This window comes from Daphnia carinata, chromosome 1 (assembly GCF_022539665.2).
Source record: "Daphnia carinata strain CSIRO-1 chromosome 1, CSIRO_AGI_Dcar_HiC_V3, whole genome shotgun sequence".
Lineage (NCBI taxonomy): Eukaryota > Metazoa > Arthropoda > Branchiopoda > Diplostraca > Daphniidae > Daphnia > Daphnia carinata.
The window spans coordinates 916,339-933,315 of NC_081331.1; the positions used below are offsets into that span (position 1 = coordinate 916,339).

The 16,977-nt window shown below is 38.5% G+C and overlaps 3 protein-coding genes and 1 long non-coding RNA gene across 9 annotated transcripts; 2 read left to right on the forward strand and 2 right to left on the reverse strand.

Annotated features, from left to right (window-relative positions):
• The first annotated feature begins 4 nt into the window (after positions 1 to 4).
• On the forward strand, positions 5 to 855 carry LOC130691954 (uncharacterized). The gene is made up of 4 exons (XR_009001326.1): positions 5 to 89; positions 150 to 285; positions 352 to 659; positions 751 to 855. It is a non-coding gene; the product is annotated as an uncharacterized LOC130691954 (long non-coding RNA).
• Positions 856 to 4,501: 3,646 nt separating this feature from the next.
• On the reverse strand, positions 4,502 to 8,052 carry LOC130691922 (uncharacterized). Of its 6 annotated transcripts, none has more exons than XM_057514962.1 (6): positions 7,730 to 8,052; positions 7,271 to 7,668; positions 7,064 to 7,211; positions 6,811 to 6,960; positions 4,968 to 6,754; positions 4,502 to 4,904 (listed from the first exon to the last, which is right to left on the reverse strand). In XM_057514962.1, the coding sequence occupies exons 2-5, from the start codon at positions 7,612 to 7,614 to the stop codon at positions 5,009 to 5,011; spliced, it is 2,388 nt and encodes a 795-aa protein (XP_057370945.1). In that variant the 5' UTR covers positions 7,615 to 7,668; positions 7,730 to 8,052; the 3' UTR covers positions 4,502 to 4,904; positions 4,968 to 5,008. The 6 variants fall into 6 exon arrangements, 5 of the variants coding, with proteins under 5 accessions (XP_057370945.1, XP_057370943.1, XP_057370944.1 ...); XM_057514960.1 differs by having other exon boundaries at positions 7,271 to 7,648; positions 7,726 to 8,052; XM_057514961.1 differs by having other exon boundaries at positions 7,271 to 7,648; positions 7,713 to 8,052.
• Positions 8,053 to 8,453: 401 nt separating this feature from the next.
• LOC130691932 (triosephosphate isomerase-like) lies at positions 8,454 to 9,831 on the forward strand. Its single transcript, XM_057514974.2, has 6 exons — positions 8,454 to 8,703; positions 8,764 to 8,877; positions 8,938 to 9,032; positions 9,105 to 9,293; positions 9,359 to 9,394; positions 9,455 to 9,831. The coding sequence occupies exons 1-6, from the start codon at positions 8,589 to 8,591 to the stop codon at positions 9,659 to 9,661; spliced, it is 756 nt and encodes a 251-aa protein (XP_057370957.1). The 5' UTR covers positions 8,454 to 8,588; the 3' UTR covers positions 9,662 to 9,831.
• Positions 9,832 to 10,091: 260 nt separating this feature from the next.
• On the reverse strand, positions 10,092 to 16,913 carry LOC130691919 (chloride channel protein 2-like). The gene is made up of 21 exons (XM_057514956.2): positions 16,505 to 16,913; positions 14,641 to 14,923; positions 14,430 to 14,558; positions 14,189 to 14,322; positions 13,954 to 14,110; positions 13,807 to 13,861; positions 13,685 to 13,733; positions 13,578 to 13,599; positions 13,431 to 13,515; positions 13,251 to 13,352; positions 12,941 to 13,175; positions 12,705 to 12,867; positions 12,418 to 12,648; positions 12,209 to 12,346; positions 12,025 to 12,139; positions 11,525 to 11,834; positions 11,278 to 11,429; positions 11,086 to 11,212; positions 10,769 to 11,014; positions 10,555 to 10,684; positions 10,092 to 10,468 (listed from the first exon to the last, which is right to left on the reverse strand). The coding sequence occupies exons 1-21, from the start codon at positions 16,571 to 16,573 to the stop codon at positions 10,284 to 10,286; spliced, it is 3,117 nt and encodes a 1,038-aa protein (XP_057370939.1). The 5' UTR covers positions 16,574 to 16,913; the 3' UTR covers positions 10,092 to 10,283.
• Between the last annotated feature and the right edge of the window lie 64 nt (positions 16,914 to 16,977).

The window sequence follows — 16,977 nt, forward strand, 5'->3', positions numbered from 1 at the left end:
AAGGATTGCGCCATCCAGGCAATGTGGATATTCTGCCATGTACGTGATAAACCGAAGATTCTTCTCAACATGCAAGCTGTTACTCCCTGGTAATGCTTTTCTGCTGAGTTTGTTTAGTTTTCTAATTTTAATCGTCAATGTTGTATTAGTAAACTGCTGTTGGCAGAAAAGCTTATACATTGGGAAAACGGTTATGGCAAGTGCGATAAATAAATCACCATAGGTCAGTTGTCTTGCCTTCACAATTGCAACGAAGATGAATCATGGAGTCAAAAACATTAAAAGGTGGTACTGTTTTAAATTTTTAAATTGTTTTAATTGGTGTATCGCTAAGTGCTGATACATGTGTAGAACATGCTGGAATTCATGTCATCCTGGAGAGGACTAAAAAAAACGAGCTTTATCCACGAAGCAGCTCATTAATCATGTCCCAAACGATTGTCTGCGTCAGCCAGCAATCTTTCAATGGCTAACAAGCATTTAATAGTTTTGAAAATCGCGGTTTGCACTCCCTAAGGCGACATTCCTTAATCCTCACCTGTCAATAGATTTGAGTGCAACCATTTCTATTCTGAACTGTCGCCTACGAAATTCTTTTTCCATAAAATCAGGTGATATGATGTTATAATGGAAATTGTTGTCAAGATTGCCGAGACCAGGTACATTGTTTACCTTAACGTTTAGTGATCAAAACAACCAACTTTGTAACCTATCTGTTTTTTATGGTGCATGGAACGTCCAACCGGAAAGCCCATGGAAGATCTCTGTGTCCAACACGAAGGGTTCTTCCAAACTTTCGTATTCAAGTTTTGGCTATGGTGATCATTTGCAACTGCATAGCCTTATAGAAGCTCCTGCCAGGAATCTACAGGAATATGGCAGATGATGAATTTATGTACCATGTAAGCGATATCAATAAGAACGTCTTATGCTTATCTATGTTTTATTTTCTTAATTTAGATTAATAGCAATAGTGAACCTGCGAAGGTTTCAGGTTGGGATGTGATGACGAAAAGTTACAATAATTTGAAGTACGGAATTGAATTTCCCTCCATCAGTCGCCTGTGTATTCCCGCGTATTACGGTATTAATTATTTAAAAATTGAAGTGCATATCTGGGCTCCCTTCCTTTCCGTAGCCCCGTTTCCCCTTGACTCGTAATAAGCCCGTAGGGGGTCATGCCCCTACTGTACGGTATATATAAAAACAACATATACCGAGGTTTGGAGGGCTCTGGCCGGAAAGGGGACGTGGAGGTCCGCTTAGTCCGATGATGTGTTCACGGAGGGCGACGTGGCTACCCACAAATCCGAATTAAAGGTTAATCGCTCCTGTAAAAATGTTCCAAATCTTCAGCTCTTCTTCCGGCTTCTCTTAGCCAATCACCGGGTAATCTCCCCGGTGGGTCAACAAGGCAGTGTCTCCCCCTGCCTGGGTTGACGGCAACTTTTGAAAGGGCTATTGTGCCTTTTTAAAGTTGCAAAAATAATTGTAGTGTGCAGAGAATTGTCAATAAAAATTTTTTTATAAAATATTTTTTGCAAAATGTGTTTCTTTCATTGTCTGTGTTAGCTGTGTACACACATTACGTTTATCAACTTTTTTTTTTTTGCTTTGCCTTATTTGTTTTTGTCACATTTGATGATAAGCATTGTTTCCATTGGTTTATCGTTTATCTGTGAGCATTCTATTATTATCCAGGGATCGAACCCTGGATGTTCGGCATACCGCGCCGATGCTCTACCAATGAGCCATGAATCATATGATGTCAATTTGGCTTTTTTCTAGTCACTTGTGGACTTGCATTTACACTTAGAATAAAACTGAAATGAAATACTGCAACATTGTTTTCTACATTTGTTCTGCTTCATTTTTATACATCTGCTGAGGTTTGAACCCTAGGTAACATATATCGCAGCTAAAGACTCTACCACAGAGCTATGGACCTTATGTAAGCAATAGAAAGATAAACATATAGTTGTGAAAGACTGCATAAACATCCTAGACGATAACATATGATATGCGATAATAAAATATTTAGATATATCTCGTGGCTCAATGTTAGAGCATTGGCGTTGCACGCTGAATGTCTGGGGATCGGTTCCCATACGAGTAAAACAAAATACAAAATTACTTCAAAAAATATCCAGATATTACACGTTGTTCCTTGAATCTCAGTTGAAGAGAAGAAGAAAAGAGTGTAATAAATAATAATTGAATACTTACAGATAAACGATAAACCAATGGAAACAATGCTTATCATCAAAGGTGAAAAAAACAAATAAAGCAAAGCAAAAAAAAAAAAAGTTGATATATGTAATATGTGTACACAGACAATGAAAGAAACAAATTTTGCAAAAAATATTTTATAAAAAAAATTTTATTTACAATTCTCTGCACACTACAATTATTTTTGCAACTTTAAAAAGGCACAATAGCCCTTTCAGAAGTTGCCGTCAACCCAGGCAGGGGGAGACACTGCCTTGTTGACCCACCGGGGAGATTACCCGGTGATTGGCTAAGAGAAGCCGGAAGAAGAGCGGAAGATTTGGAACATTTTTACAGGAGCGATTAACCTTTAGTTCGGATTTGTGGGTAGCCACAGAGCCCTCCGTGAACACATCATCGGACTAAGCGGACATCCACGTCCCCTTTCCGGCCAGAGCCCTCCAAACCTCGGTATATGTTGTTTTTATATATACCGTACAGTAGGGGCATGACCCCCTACGGGCTTATTACGAGTCAAGGGGAAACGGGGCTACGGAAAGGAAGGGAGCCCAGATATGCACTTCAATTTTTTAAATATAAAATACCGTCTCGGGAATCCAAATTAAGTATAGAAATGTCATGTCATCCATTCAATCATTACAATTTATTCAGTGTCTTGCCCCAACCAAGAATCTTTTCAGATCCAATGTTACTTTTAACCTATGCTGAGAAAAGAAAAACAACACCATTAAGCATCTCAATTGTAGCTCATGTGACTTACATGACTTATAGATTCAACTTCTGGCAGAAGCTTGGGAAAGGCCATACAAATTGCAGATGAAAATCATTGCATAAGGCTCTTGAATGATAAAATAGCACCCCTAGAATGTTGCATTGTTGATAGTTGTGTTCCCAGTATGCTGAAAATCCTTTCCTATTGGATAAAATTTTTTTTTAGATTAGACATGGTTGGCAAAAAGCAGGAGAAATGCTTTGTCATAAATTCAAAAAATTTTCAAGAAAATTCCTTTCATACCTAAAAAGTCCATGTATGATGTTCATCGCTGCAATGCCAACGAAATGAAACATCTTTAGGGCCATTTAAGTACCCAGCTTCACCAACACTCTGAACGTAAAGGACAAGTTGTTCTTTAGCAAGAGAAGCAGAATTATTTGAGGCTTCTAGCTGTGACAGAACTATAAAGGATTGCTGTTACACAGGATTCATTCACACAAGATGGTACTTCTCATTAGACAATTTGCATACTCTATTACTTTACCTCATACCTTAATGGTAATGCACTTTCAGTGTTTTTCAACTGTAGGCTCACTCTTCCATCCTGTAATACTTCCAGACTTGACTTGATCCCCCACTAAAATTCTGTGAATGCAAAATAATAGCATTAAAAATACTTTTTCGATAGACAAAAAACCAAAAAGTACCTAATTCATGTTTTATGTTGAACTCATGCTATTTCTGGGTTTCCGTACCACACCCATTTTCAGTCCAAATACGGTCCCACAATTGTTCACTTCCTTCGCTGCATGGACTTATTACTAACAATTCTTTTAGTGCAGCACTAACAGAATTTAACTTTAACACACTGTCAGGTGGTAGACTGAATAACTAAACAATAAATAATTGTTTGTTAAAATTCTATACTTATTTTGAATTCTTATTTGAAAAGTTTTGGTACCTGACTGTGTTCGCCTAATGCCAATTCATCCTCATGTTCAGTTAGGGATGAGTTTGGAAAAACCTCCTTCACTGTTTGGAAACTGTTCCGTTCCAATTTGTTCTTTTCCCCTAGCTGATCTTGTAGACTCAAAATTTGAGCTACAAAACACAAATGAATAAAAGCAAATAAATAGAATCATTACATATTAGGCCTTACCATCCTTAGCTTTGCTGTTATCTAATATTTTGTGTTGTTCCAATAATTGGTTGGTTAGTTTGATCTAATAAACAATAATTAATAATTGAAAACCAATATAATAATGTTTATACTTACCATCCTTTTGTTGTATTATCTTATCCATTTTTCATTTGTTCCTCCAGCCACGCGTTATTCTCCATCCACGCTACTGAACTAACTGCGAATGGCATCCAATGGACTGAAATTGCCTACGCCAGTAATAACGAGTCTGAGCGGTAGATGGCTACGGGTCGGAAAAAAAGAAAAAAGTGTGATTTTTTTTTTTTTTGGCTAAATTTTTTTTTTGTTGTTGTGTAAAACGGATTGCTATAGAAATGTCGCTTTTTGATTATTTTCGTCAAAAGTAGAAGGCAAAGTTCACTTTTCAATGAATACCGATTTCAAGGTAGTAATTTATTTTCTCGCCAAATCAGCCATATTTGAATTATGTCGAATAATTTTGCTAAACATGGTAGCGCTGTAGCGGAGTACTGGCGCGATACTTTTTCAATCCTTTTTTTATGTTTATTTACAAAAATTTCCTTCCTACGGTAAAATAAGATCAATTTTTGTGATTTTCGTTCCATTACAAGTGCGAATCATGTATTTTTACAAATCTAGATTATTGCGAAAAATGAAAAATTGGGAAGGCGGAATCTCTCGAAAATGCTTGAAACTTACAGTTTTCTGTTAATTGAATGCTGATTTCAAGGTAGTAATTTATTTTCTCGGTTAATAAGTTTTTCGTCCAAGCTATGTCTTCTATACCGTTATCACGACCTAAAACAATGGTACAAGATGAGTTTTCTTCCTCTTAAATGTCGCTAAATAAAATTACAATACCGATAAAAATGGTTTTGAGCTTCTTTCCTTCCTCTTAGACTTCATTCTTTTCCTGCTTGGTCTCTCATTGTCATTTTATCCAAAACGTTCTCAAAAATCTGAAAGAACAGTTCTTCTTTGGCTTTATCACAAACGCTTTGTTCTCTGGGACGTGGATTTACATCCAACTGCAAAAAACTTGCAGTCATCTTATCAGGAAGTGGGTTTTGCGTTTCACGCACAGCAGTTTCTAGGCTATCTTTACTCTCTGAATTATTCCCTACTCTTGATGAAGAGGCTTTATTTTTCTGTGAAGAACCAGTTGCCTTTTTACTAGCCTTGCTTGTATTCCGCTTTTCTACCACGTCTGATCCCTTTGCAATGGTTACCCCTTCTGCAACCAGTGGCTTGCTTGGAACACATGGAGGTTTCACTGATCGGACAGCATTTAAGCGTTTCTTCAGATTTTCAATGTTCTTCAATGCCTTTTTTAATTCTCCGATAGGGACTGGTGCATACTGAGTTTTCCCATAAAACTTTTTTTTGGCAAGCTTCAGTTCCTTAGCTAACAGTTCTGCAGTTTTCTCATGATTTGAAGACTCAGAAATGTTTGGGAAAACATTTGTGTCGGCCTCTTTGGCTGAGTCCTCGGTTGGCAATACCTTTACACGGTGCCTTGTGCTAGTTTTATTCCCACTTTTTTCTGTGGCAGTAAACAATGGAGACTTTTTCGCTTGAGCTTTTGAGCTTTGGACAGTGCACTGGGCAGAAGGGGTTGGTGAACTGTTCACAGTAGTCATAGTTGAAGTCTTTTTTTTACCATTCTTTGCTGGAGCACTTTTTGCAAGAGTCTGTGCTGAAGGCTTTTTTTCGCTGGTCTTAATAAGAATTTCGTTTGCCGGGGTCTTTACTGGAGCCTCTTGCAGAAGGGTCTTCACTGGGATTTTTTTCTCGGGTATGCTTACGGCTGAAGTCATGGTGGGATCCACATTGTCAAGAATCTTTGTTGGAGTTCCTTTGCTTGTAGTTTTAGCCGACTTTTTTTTATTTCGAGATTTTGTTGCATTCACCGCAGCATTTTTAATTTTAGAAACTTTCGATTTTGGTTCGATAGCCAGTGGCTTTTTATTGCTCTTAGATTGAACATCTTCAGTGACAATCTTCGTTGTAATGTTTATCGAGGAGACGTTTTCGAAAGAAATATTTGATACTGCACCATTTATTCGGGTTTTGTCCCCCTCGTTTTCGGTGAATATCATTACTGGAGCAAGTTCAGACACCGTTTCTTCAGGTTTCGCTGCCGCAGCTTTTTTGCTAGCAGTCTCCAATATCTTCTCTCCCAGGGTTTCCCCACGTAATATAGTACTTTTAGTGCATGACTTCTCCATGATGGCAGTCTCATTCACGGATGATTGTACCAAAACATTTGTCGGACAATTTTTGGTGGGAAAATTTGATTTAAGCGTGTCCTTGATGATTCCGAATTCCGGTTGGAATACCGGTAGACAAAACAGCCCCTTGCCGTTTGTTTCCTTTGCGCTTTCTTCCGGCAACTTTTCATTAAATACTATTGATGCACCGTCTTTCAGCAAACCTTGAACAATGCATGCAATGTTTCGAGCATCGTCCAAACCTGAATGGGCGCGTCCTTTAAATTGGTAACCCATCTCCCGAATCATTGCATTTAACACCGTCTCATTGATACGACGAGCTCGTTTCTGCATATCACCAACCTTGTAAAAATTGCTGAAGGTTTTTCGAATATTGACCCAATATTTCCCATATTCCGGGAAGAGAATGTTCGATAACTAAAAAAAAAATCTATAAAAATAGATTTTTGGTACAAATTATGAGAACTCCTTACCGCACATTGCCTTTTCAGGAAGTGACCCATATCCTTTGATCCATCAGTGACAATTGCAAAAGAAAATTTGGAACCCAAATCCTTTCCTTGTAACCATTCATTAAAAGATGCAAAAGTTTCATGAAAGGAAGGTGCTTGATCCACAATGTCCTGAAGAAGGAAGTTGTCATTTCAATCAAAAATAGTTTCCATTTGTAAATAAGACCAATTAATTATTAATATAATATATTATTGGTAGCCAAAAAGAATTAACCTGTGTGATTCCTGTAAGTTTGAGGCAATAATCTGTTAGTAAGGGATGCAGTATTGGGCGGCAATAGGATTGAAATTCATCCTCCACTTTCCCAGTTTTGCAATCTAGTAAAACTGCAGGAAACTCAATAATTTCTTGGTGTTCTGGTCTGGAAACAAACATCTAAATAATGAATGCAAGGTGACTGATTTATATAACTACATTTACTTGATATCCTTTTGCCCGTCACATGTTGCTTCGAAGTCAATAACAACATAGAAATCAAAGACCTTTTTTTTTAGATAATCTTCATGTGCATTTTGTATTGCTGAACTCTGGTACATGTTTAATCGTTTAGCTAGAACTCTGATGCTTCCATTGGTGTCCAGTTTCAACTTTTCCAGTTCTTTAATAAGCTTTGTTTGGGAGACTTTGTGACTATTCATATGATGTCTCACCAAAACATTTTGAAGTGTTCCAATGCTTTGTACTGAATGGCCAGAATCTGCTTCTTTTTTATCTTCCTGGCTTAGGCCGTCCAGTTTATTAATACCATCACTATACACATGCATTGTTTAACCTCAATGTAAACTCCTAATGCAGGGACTGTAAACATAAAAGTTAAACTGATGACACTTAAAGTTAGCTTAAAAGATTAAAATGTACAAACTTATAGAACAAACCGACAGGAATGGTTAGTACTCGACTATGCAGGTCTCATGATGCAATAAATCTTTCGTGTTCATACTTTAGTCAACAACATGGGGACACAATAGACCTTTTCGTAGGCGGAGTTGTACATGGAATCCGACCTTATCCAAAACGACTCAAATTACAACATAATTAGCTCATCGTTGTTGCCACTTGACTTAAACTGAATTAATTTGACAGTAGAAAGGAATTAAACACAGAAAACGCTAAATTTTTTATTATTATTTTAAGTGTCACTATTCATTTGAGGGATATTAAAGTTCAAGTCAAGTTGTTCCCAGATCCCAGTCTACATGATGTAAAACTCTAAACACATTTGCCGTGGTGAGAGCCATATTCGGTGAACGTTGCCGGATGGGAAAAATGTTTATTTAATTTTAATAACTGCTGAAACAGAGTCGCGGCAGTCACGAACTCTTTTTTGCGGTTCTAGGATTTTGATTCAACGACATAATAAGAAAAAAATACATAGTTTACTAACTTTTTCACTGATCACTGTTAAATTGTTCAAATGTTGAAAATAAATAGTGAATCAATTGAACTTTAACTTCCCAAGTAGATTGATTATTGGTAAAATTTGATATTTTATGAATTGCATTATATTGTTAATTATAAACTATTATGTTACGGGACATTTTTAGTTTACCACTTTGTTTCATATAAACACAAAATCAAACTCCCAGCAGACGATATCTAGTTGTCAATCGATCTAAAGGGCAGCTCAAGGTGAACGTGAACTTCACACGACATTAATTCCCGTCAGACCCGTACCGGTACAGATTCAGTCTCTTCCAACATCTCTGTAGGACAGTTACCTATATCCATTGAATTCATAATGGCACCCGAACGGAAATTCTTTGTTGGCGGAAACTGGAAGATGAATGGCAACAAGAAAGAGATTGATGGAATCATCGCCTTCCTTACTGCCGGCCCTCTTGATCCTAATACGGGTAAATTAATACATTATTTGCAATACTTGTGCTATTGCAGATGGATTGATTGTCTCATAGAATTGGTATGTGGTGTCCCATCTTGCTATCTGGAATACTCCCGTCAAAAGCTGCCAGCTACCATTGGAGTTGCTGCTCAGAATTGCTACAAGGTCTCTAAGGGAGCTTTCACTGGTATTTTTCAATTCCATTACATTAAGTATTGCTTGAATACTATTATTAAAACTTGGATAGGTGAAATTTCACCTGCTATGATCAAGGATGTTGGTGTAGAGTGGGTCATCCTAGGCCACTCAGAAAGAAGGAATGTATTTGGTGAATCTGATGCTGTAAGAACTCAACTTAAATTAAGAAAACATACCTTGTTTTAATCTTCTCAATGTGCATATCTGGATCATTAGCTTATTGCAGAGAAAGTCAATCATGCCCTCAGTGAAGGCCTCAAAGTCATTCCCTGCATTGGAGAGAAACTTGAGGAGCGTGAAGCTGGTAAAACAGAGGAAGTTGTCTTCAGTCAGCTTAAAGCAATTGTAGAAAAGATACCTCTAGATAAATGGGAAAATGTTGTGATTGCCTATGAACCTGTTTGGGTAAAGATCAAAATTATTGATTGCACCTAACTGACATAACTATTGTCTTTTTGTTCCAATTTCAGGCTATTGGAACTGGAAAGACAGCTTCTCCTCAGCAGGTTTGTTATCAGTTTCTATAGGTTATCTATTCTTCTTCTACATTATTATCTTGTTTAAAGGCTCAAGAAGTCCATGGAAAATTGCGGCAATGGTTGTCTGAAAACGTGAATGCTGATGTTGCCCAAAAGGTTCGAATTATTTATGGTGGATCTGTCACTGCTGAAAATTGCCGTGAGCTAGCTAAAGAAGTCGATATCGACGGATCGCTCGTTGGAGGAGCTTCACTCAAACCTGATTTCATTCACATAGTCAATGCAAGCCAGTAAAACCTGGAGTCAAGAAATCGTTGGAGAGATTTTTATTTGTTTTTATCAGGTAGTAGAATGCTTGATAAACTCCTTAACTTAATTTGTTCTTTCATGGTTTTCGCTAATCGTGTTGGTGTTCTTTTTTTTTTAATGTGTTCGTTAATAGAACTATAGGGTATTAAAAATAACTACCTGCTTTTCGTCCTTCACTTTGGTGGCAGAAAATTCGAGACCGTTAACACATTGTTCCTAATCACTTTACGTGGTAAAACATTCTCGTTATTGAAACTATATCAAAATTAATTGAAACAGAATCCTACAAGTTTCGTCTAGAAATTGTGTTGGCCCCCCCCCCCCCCCAAAGGGAAGGGTAAAAAAAAATTTACAATGTTTCAAAAATAATTAAATGCAAAATCTTCAGAAAAATGCAAAGATTCCGATCTAAGCGTGGCTGTAAACTAAGAACAATTTCATTCGTATTAAACTGTACAAACGGTAAACGGACAGTTAGGAAATCAACCGTCATACATTTAAAATCGTCGGTAACGGACATGGTTTTAACACCTTGAGTGTAAAAGGGATGCAAAAATAATTCGTTACTACAAAATTTTGATCGAGAATCACGGGTAGATAATGCAGCTCAAGGCTGATTATCAATGCGAGAATTTTCAACAGGAGCATTTACATTGCCTTTTGAAATATTAGTGTCAACCGTTCCCGTACCACGAGAGACAGACAGTTGTCGTAAAAACTTAAACTTAACATGTCGCGGAGTTAACGTAGGTGTTTCTGGGTCAGATTTTTCGTTTTCTGAATGGTGCGATTCTGTTAAGACAAGCAGAAAAACGTTACGACCACATTACTAGACACCCAGTGAGAATTGATTTGACTAGTCATTGTGTTAAATATACCTGTCTCGCTATCTTTCTCGATGGTGCTTTGCAATAGTTCATCGCTGCTCGTATCATCCAGGACATTTCCAACACGTGCACTAGCGCCTAGAAGCACACCTGAGTTGACGTCTTCAATCGCTTTGCGCAGCTAATGAGATGAGACATTCAATTATTATCACACTACTTCGTCCCGCTTAATTATCAATTAGATTTTATAACAACTTGTAATTACCTCTGTAAGAGAAACGACACCAACTAGTTTCCCTAGAGTAGTAACGTAAGCGTGATGGACTCCAAGTAGTGAAAATATGGAATGAACTTTTAGTAGCGAGGTCCGTTCGACCAACTGGAATGGGGCAGGATCAACTGAGCACTTTTTGAAGTCCACCGGCTTCAACATTTCATGTTTCTCCCATTCCGCTTGTTCTTCAGGAGACATGTCAGTACCGCGCTCTTTGGTTTTTAACGAATAACTTCCCTAGATGCCATGAATAATTTAAAATCAGTTTTCAAAATGAAAAAAAAAAAAAATCCAAATGTAATACAAACTTTTCGTTTGAAGTGAGGTGGAATAGGAGGCACCGCCGTCATGCTGCTAAGGAAACTGAAATTATCACTGTCTCCAGAATCTGATTGCTTTGATCGGAGAATGGTCTCGATGGCGTTGCGGAATTTGCTGTGGAAAGCACGATTATGAGTCCAAATAGATAATAGAAACAAAAAGTCCATCAAATACGATACCTTCCCTCGACCCCAGTCACGGTGGAGTAGGTTGTGGGTGCTGAGAGGTCAGCGGACGAGGAATGTTTAGATCGTTCTCCGTGAGGGAAGGTAAATGAGCTAGTCCTCTTGAGAATAGATTTGATAAATCTCTGGGGTGGCGTCTTGAGATTCTATCCATTAAGCAGCGTTGCAGAAAGTCATGAAAAACCAATTAAAACAGCAACATTAGATGAATAACGCATGCTAGCAACATTTTTTGTCCTACCGTAATGGCCTGTTCTTTATCATCGGGTTCAACAGTAATTCGAGTTATTGCCAACGGGTCAGAAGATAAAGTACATGCACTGGCTTGTGGCAGTGGGGCCTCTGAGGGTTGCACCGTTTCGATATTGGAAACAACTGCGGTAGCTGTGTTAGGTGATGTGATTATCTCAAAACGTGATACTTTTCGCCGGACAGGAACGTTAGGCTGCTGGGTCATAAGTTCGGATTGAGGCATCAGCTGTGTTGGAGGGATAGTAACAGTTTCGGCAGATAGCAAAGCCATTCTAGCTTTTCGGCGAAGTTCCTTTTTTCTAAAATGATCCAAAAATGTAACGATGAATTTGAGGATGCGTATTATTTGCCTTTTTCCTAGCACTAGGACCGCCTATTCATAGCCAAATACTAACCCAGCCGTATATGAAAGTACAGAGTACTAGCTACTTACGATGAGTAAAGTGGAATTTAAAAAGAAACTTTAATTATGCTGTTTGCAGAAATTACCTTGCTTCTACAAAACGCTTAGCAGCGACCTCTGCACGGCGCTCGGGTCCGATATGACGTTCTAATAAAGCTAGTAATTCTAAGCGTTGAACAGAGCCAAACAAAATTTGTTGTTCTGCATTAGAGAAAAAAAGAATTGATGTTGTTTCACCTCTACATGTCTAGGTAAAAATTAGCTCATTACCTGTATCGCCCAGCAGAGGGAACGAACGGATTCCTTGACTATTTTCGATTATAGTTTTCAGCTCACCATATGTAATTCCATGCCAGATATACTTGACATTACGGTTCATGAAATCCTCGACGCAGATGCTATGGATAGCTACATAACATTCAATAAAAACATTTAAGTTGAATTTAGAAAAAGAGTAACCGAGAGGAATGTTACCATACCGCTTCTCGATGGAAGAATATTAGGAAGATAAGGCAGCTTCTTGATCATGATAATTGACTCGTAGAGTGATGGTTGGAGTAGAGTAGATATGGCATTGGACACTATAACAGCTACAAGGACGGGAATGATATGATGGATTTGGCCAGTCATTTCTGCAACGACAACGCTAATCGAAACCGTGTGAGTAACACCGGCCGAGAAGGCTGCCGCACCAACAATAGCGTAGCCTCCTAAATCGGGATATTGTGGATCAAGTCCTATCATTGAGCTGAATACAAGATCATACCTGGTAAAATAGGATGTAAGACTCCAGCAGTGCGGATACCCTCCGGAAACCATAGATACATAGCTTCGCCTATCATTCTTCCAAACGCCGCCCCCACTTTAAAAATGGGAAGAAGGCTGCCCGTAGGAACAGGTAACGTCGATGCAAGAATACTCAAAAAGAACTATAAATTAAAAATGACATGAATTATTGTTATCCACTTTCTTTGAATGATTTAAAAACAAACGGAAACTTACGTTGGCCGTCATGAAAATTCCAAGAGCTACAAAGAGGTTCGTGTTTTCAACATCCCAGTGCGAGAGCCTATCAGCTTGCTCTACCGACAGGTCATCGCTCAACCAAGTAAAATTGCCAAACAAGGCACCGACCTGCTGTTTAGTCGATAATGTCGTGGCCAAATAACGTCCAAAACCCGAAGGGTAAAATAGCGATGCAATAAAGACAGACACCAGACTCGGATAAATGAAGCGGCTGCAAACGATAACAATGGATATGAAGAGAACAATGAGACTTTGAAATGAATAAAGACGAATGGAAAACACTTACTTGAATTTGAGGAATGTGCTAATCTTTTTATTGTTGCGCATAAAAAGGACATAACGTCGATGAAATAAAACGAAAACGGCTCCAGACAGGCCGCCAAAAACCCTTTTGATTGAAATTGATGATTATTTTAAACTGTAACAAATGTGGCAACTAGTTTGGCTAGAATTATAAAAAACTAACCCCACAAGCGCAAAAATAAATAATTCATGAGGATCGTAGGGGAAATCGACTTGAAAATTTGTAGGAAAGACTGTCGTAAGAGTTTCTAAAATCACAACAAAATTATCAAACATTGGAGGTAATATAGATTATTGATTGACATAGTACCTTCTGAATTGGACCAATAAGCCTACATCGAAAATCAGATAAAGTAGGTTATAAGGGTTGTTAAATAACGGATCATAATTAAAGAGAATCAAGATGAAAATGCTCACCAAAAGACGAAACATGAGGGCGCTAAAGACAGCAGAGAAGAAACCGCGCCTTTATCAATAGAATTTTCAATTAGTTCGTTTACCTTTCCAGGTCAACCATTGCCATTCTAAAGTGAACTTACCAGTAATTTCGAATTGCAAAATATACGGAAGTGACTTCAATGCTAAACAGCACCCCTATCGTTTCAATCAAGAATTATTTCCAAACCGGTGAATTGATTATGGTGCAACGAATGGACAAAATGCCTTTCGCCAATCGATTCCCTTACCTCCTATGGGAGCACCAAGGCTGCAGGACACGCCCACGGCACAAGCAGCAGCTAACATATCAGTCTTTCGTGACTCGTTTTCGTAAATTCCTTTAAAAGAAGAGAGTAGCTGCGACAAAAGTGTACCAACAATACTGCCGATATGAACTAGCGGACCCTGTTTAAACCGTTAGAATTTCGTATTTTGTGAAATCTGGTTCATCTGCCAGCAAAAAAAAAAAAAAATATTATCTACCTCTTTTCCTAAGGGCATGCCAGAACCCAAGGCAGCAGTAAGGCCAACAGTTTTGGCAACTAGTGTGCGAAATGTCAAATACTCTTTAAGGACCACGCCCCGCATGATAGTCTTCATTTCGGGAATCCCTGAGCCTGAAAGAGTTCAATAAATGCCGCCATGAGAATCAAGGTTGTAAAATTTCGCGGTCTTTCATCCAAAGATGAATTATTAAGATTTAAAAAAAAAGGGGCATAAATACCGACAGCTTGGGGTGAAACTATAAATACGAAACCGGCCGCAAATAGAACGAGGGAGATGGGCAACGTGATCCAGGCCAAGTATTGAACAGCAGGATGGATGGTAAACTCATTATACATCCAAAGGCGAGCTTTGGGCGTCCATAAAAATAAGTGTTGTCATAAAAGTAGTGAGTAAAATAAAATTTTTGTTTTTGTTTTAGCAAAACCTACCAGTAAAACACATGTAGATGCCCAAGTCCATGGTAAAGCTTAGGAGAGCCATTATTATGCCAAGTAGGGCAAGGAAAGCCCAATCTTCTCCTACTTTTGCGAACGTTTTGCTCCAAATGTATTTGAGCAGTTGGAGAAAACGAGCAAACCACTTGCCATAATGAGCCTGCAGTTCCTTACTTCGTATCTTATCTCCGGTGACGCTCTTTCTTTCACGCCGGCGGATATGTTGCGCCTGTTCTTTAGCGTAATCAGCGAGGCTCCTCGAATATTGGCCGTACATCTTTTTAAAACAAAAAAAACAAAACATGTTATTCATGAAACCCTACGGCTCTTTGTACTTTTTCTTAGAACACATCATAATCAAAAGAAGGTAAGAGGCTAATATAACTGTACTCTTTCTGCCAAATTTAATTTCACCGGCCATCAAGTAACGTTAAAATAATTTCTGTTGTTAGCCTAGATATCTGAATTCGTATTTAGGATGGTTAAGTGGGGCATGCGATAGTTCATAATCGGCGGTGAAGCAATGAAGGAAAGCGTTTGAAATTAAATATGACAGAAGGAAAAGTAAGATCGAACCGAAACAAAAAGAACTGTATATGAGAGTGCATTGTAAAGGTTCCCGGAAATCGTGGTTTATCATTTGTGGGCGATTCGGTATCACACCACCAGGAAGGGAAACTCGACGCCGTCGTGTGCATGAACGCAAACTACTTAAAACTGATTCACAATTGATGACGAAGAGCGACGTGTCATTCACAAGAGGAAGGCCAAAACTAATTATGCTTAGTCACAATTTTTACTACACACCATTCATTTTGCCAACTCTTTGTATTGTTCGATGTCGTGTTGTCATTACAGCCCACGTACCAACAGGTATCGATTAATTGTATGCCATCCAGCTATTTATGATAACCTTCAGTTTTTCCAGTATCAAGTTCGAGTAATACAATGGGGCGTTGTCCCTTGTTTTTGTTTTTTTTGTCCTATCCCTGTTCACTTTCATTCTTTTAGTAAACAGGTAAATCAGAACAAGGTTATCTTGATCTAAATAAAATCTTGATATTGTAATGCTTTCCATCCGTTACTGGGCTATAGCGCCTGTTAAGGCGTGCACATGGTTTTTAGTTTCTGGTTTTCAATTCGCATAGAGGAAACGACGAAGGGGAAACCTGAAAGCCACAGTCTAGATCTTCTGGAAACTTCATAAATATTTGTCTTTGTACTTTTCCCAATTCAAGGAAGGTCGGTCCCTGGTACGAGAAACAGGAAAACACCTCACATTGCGGTCCATGGTTTTTTGTAAATGCATTTTGAAATTCTTATAATGAGTAAGTGTACTGTGACGGTCAAAAACCGGAATCTTCACCGCTCGTCATCTTTGCATTACGGAGTTCCAACGCAAACAACAATCATGAAAATTACAGGCTGAAGGGGGATGTCCACGCGAGCCGCAGGTATTGAAATGAGTAAGCAAGAAAGTTAATAGATTTAGATTATGTCGGCTCTCTTTTCCAAAGGCATGTAACGAGCAGTTGCTTATCAGTCGAATAATAGATATCGCTATAGTTTGCCAGTGGGAAAAACGTGTAACGAAAGAGTCCCATTGCAACAACACAATGAGGATGCAGTACAACGGTATTAGCGTCTGCAACGGGTTCACTTTTTTCTAATTTCGTTACTAGAATCATCTTAGTCTTCAATTTTTATCTTATTGAATTACTGTGCAGGAAATGTCGGCATTGAAAATTCAACACACACAGTACAGAATATCCGCCATTAGGGTGATAACCTTTATTTGTGGTTGTGGTTTTCAATCTAATAATCTAGAGCAAATTTTGGAAAAAACGTCCAAACTTACCAAAGTTGTCTGGTAGCCCATCTCCAGTACATTTTTATTGTCGTTGCTTGCCACTTCTGCTGACGCCATTTTCGTGTGTTTCTTTTTTTTTATCGATATTTGCACTGATTACTTTTGTTCCCTTGAATTTTGGGGCGTTTGCACTACTATTAGAACATGAGGTGTAAATGTTGTGATAGATGACTTTTGGCCCTGAAAAATGCTCGGAAAAACCACTAGATTTTGTTTTTCAAAAGTGTCCACTGACGTCAACAAAGGAACAAAAAAACCAAGGTCAACGATCTTTCAATAGCAACTCTAGTACTTTATTTAACCCCCCTAAGCAACTTTTTATTTACTTACTAATGATGGTCGAATTGAGAACAACGTGGGCACAACCCACCAACTAGAGCGCTCGGGCTCGACTGACGAAAGGCGTCTGAGTCACTTGGGTCCAACGACATGCACATGGGCCCCCCCTTCAGGCAGCCATA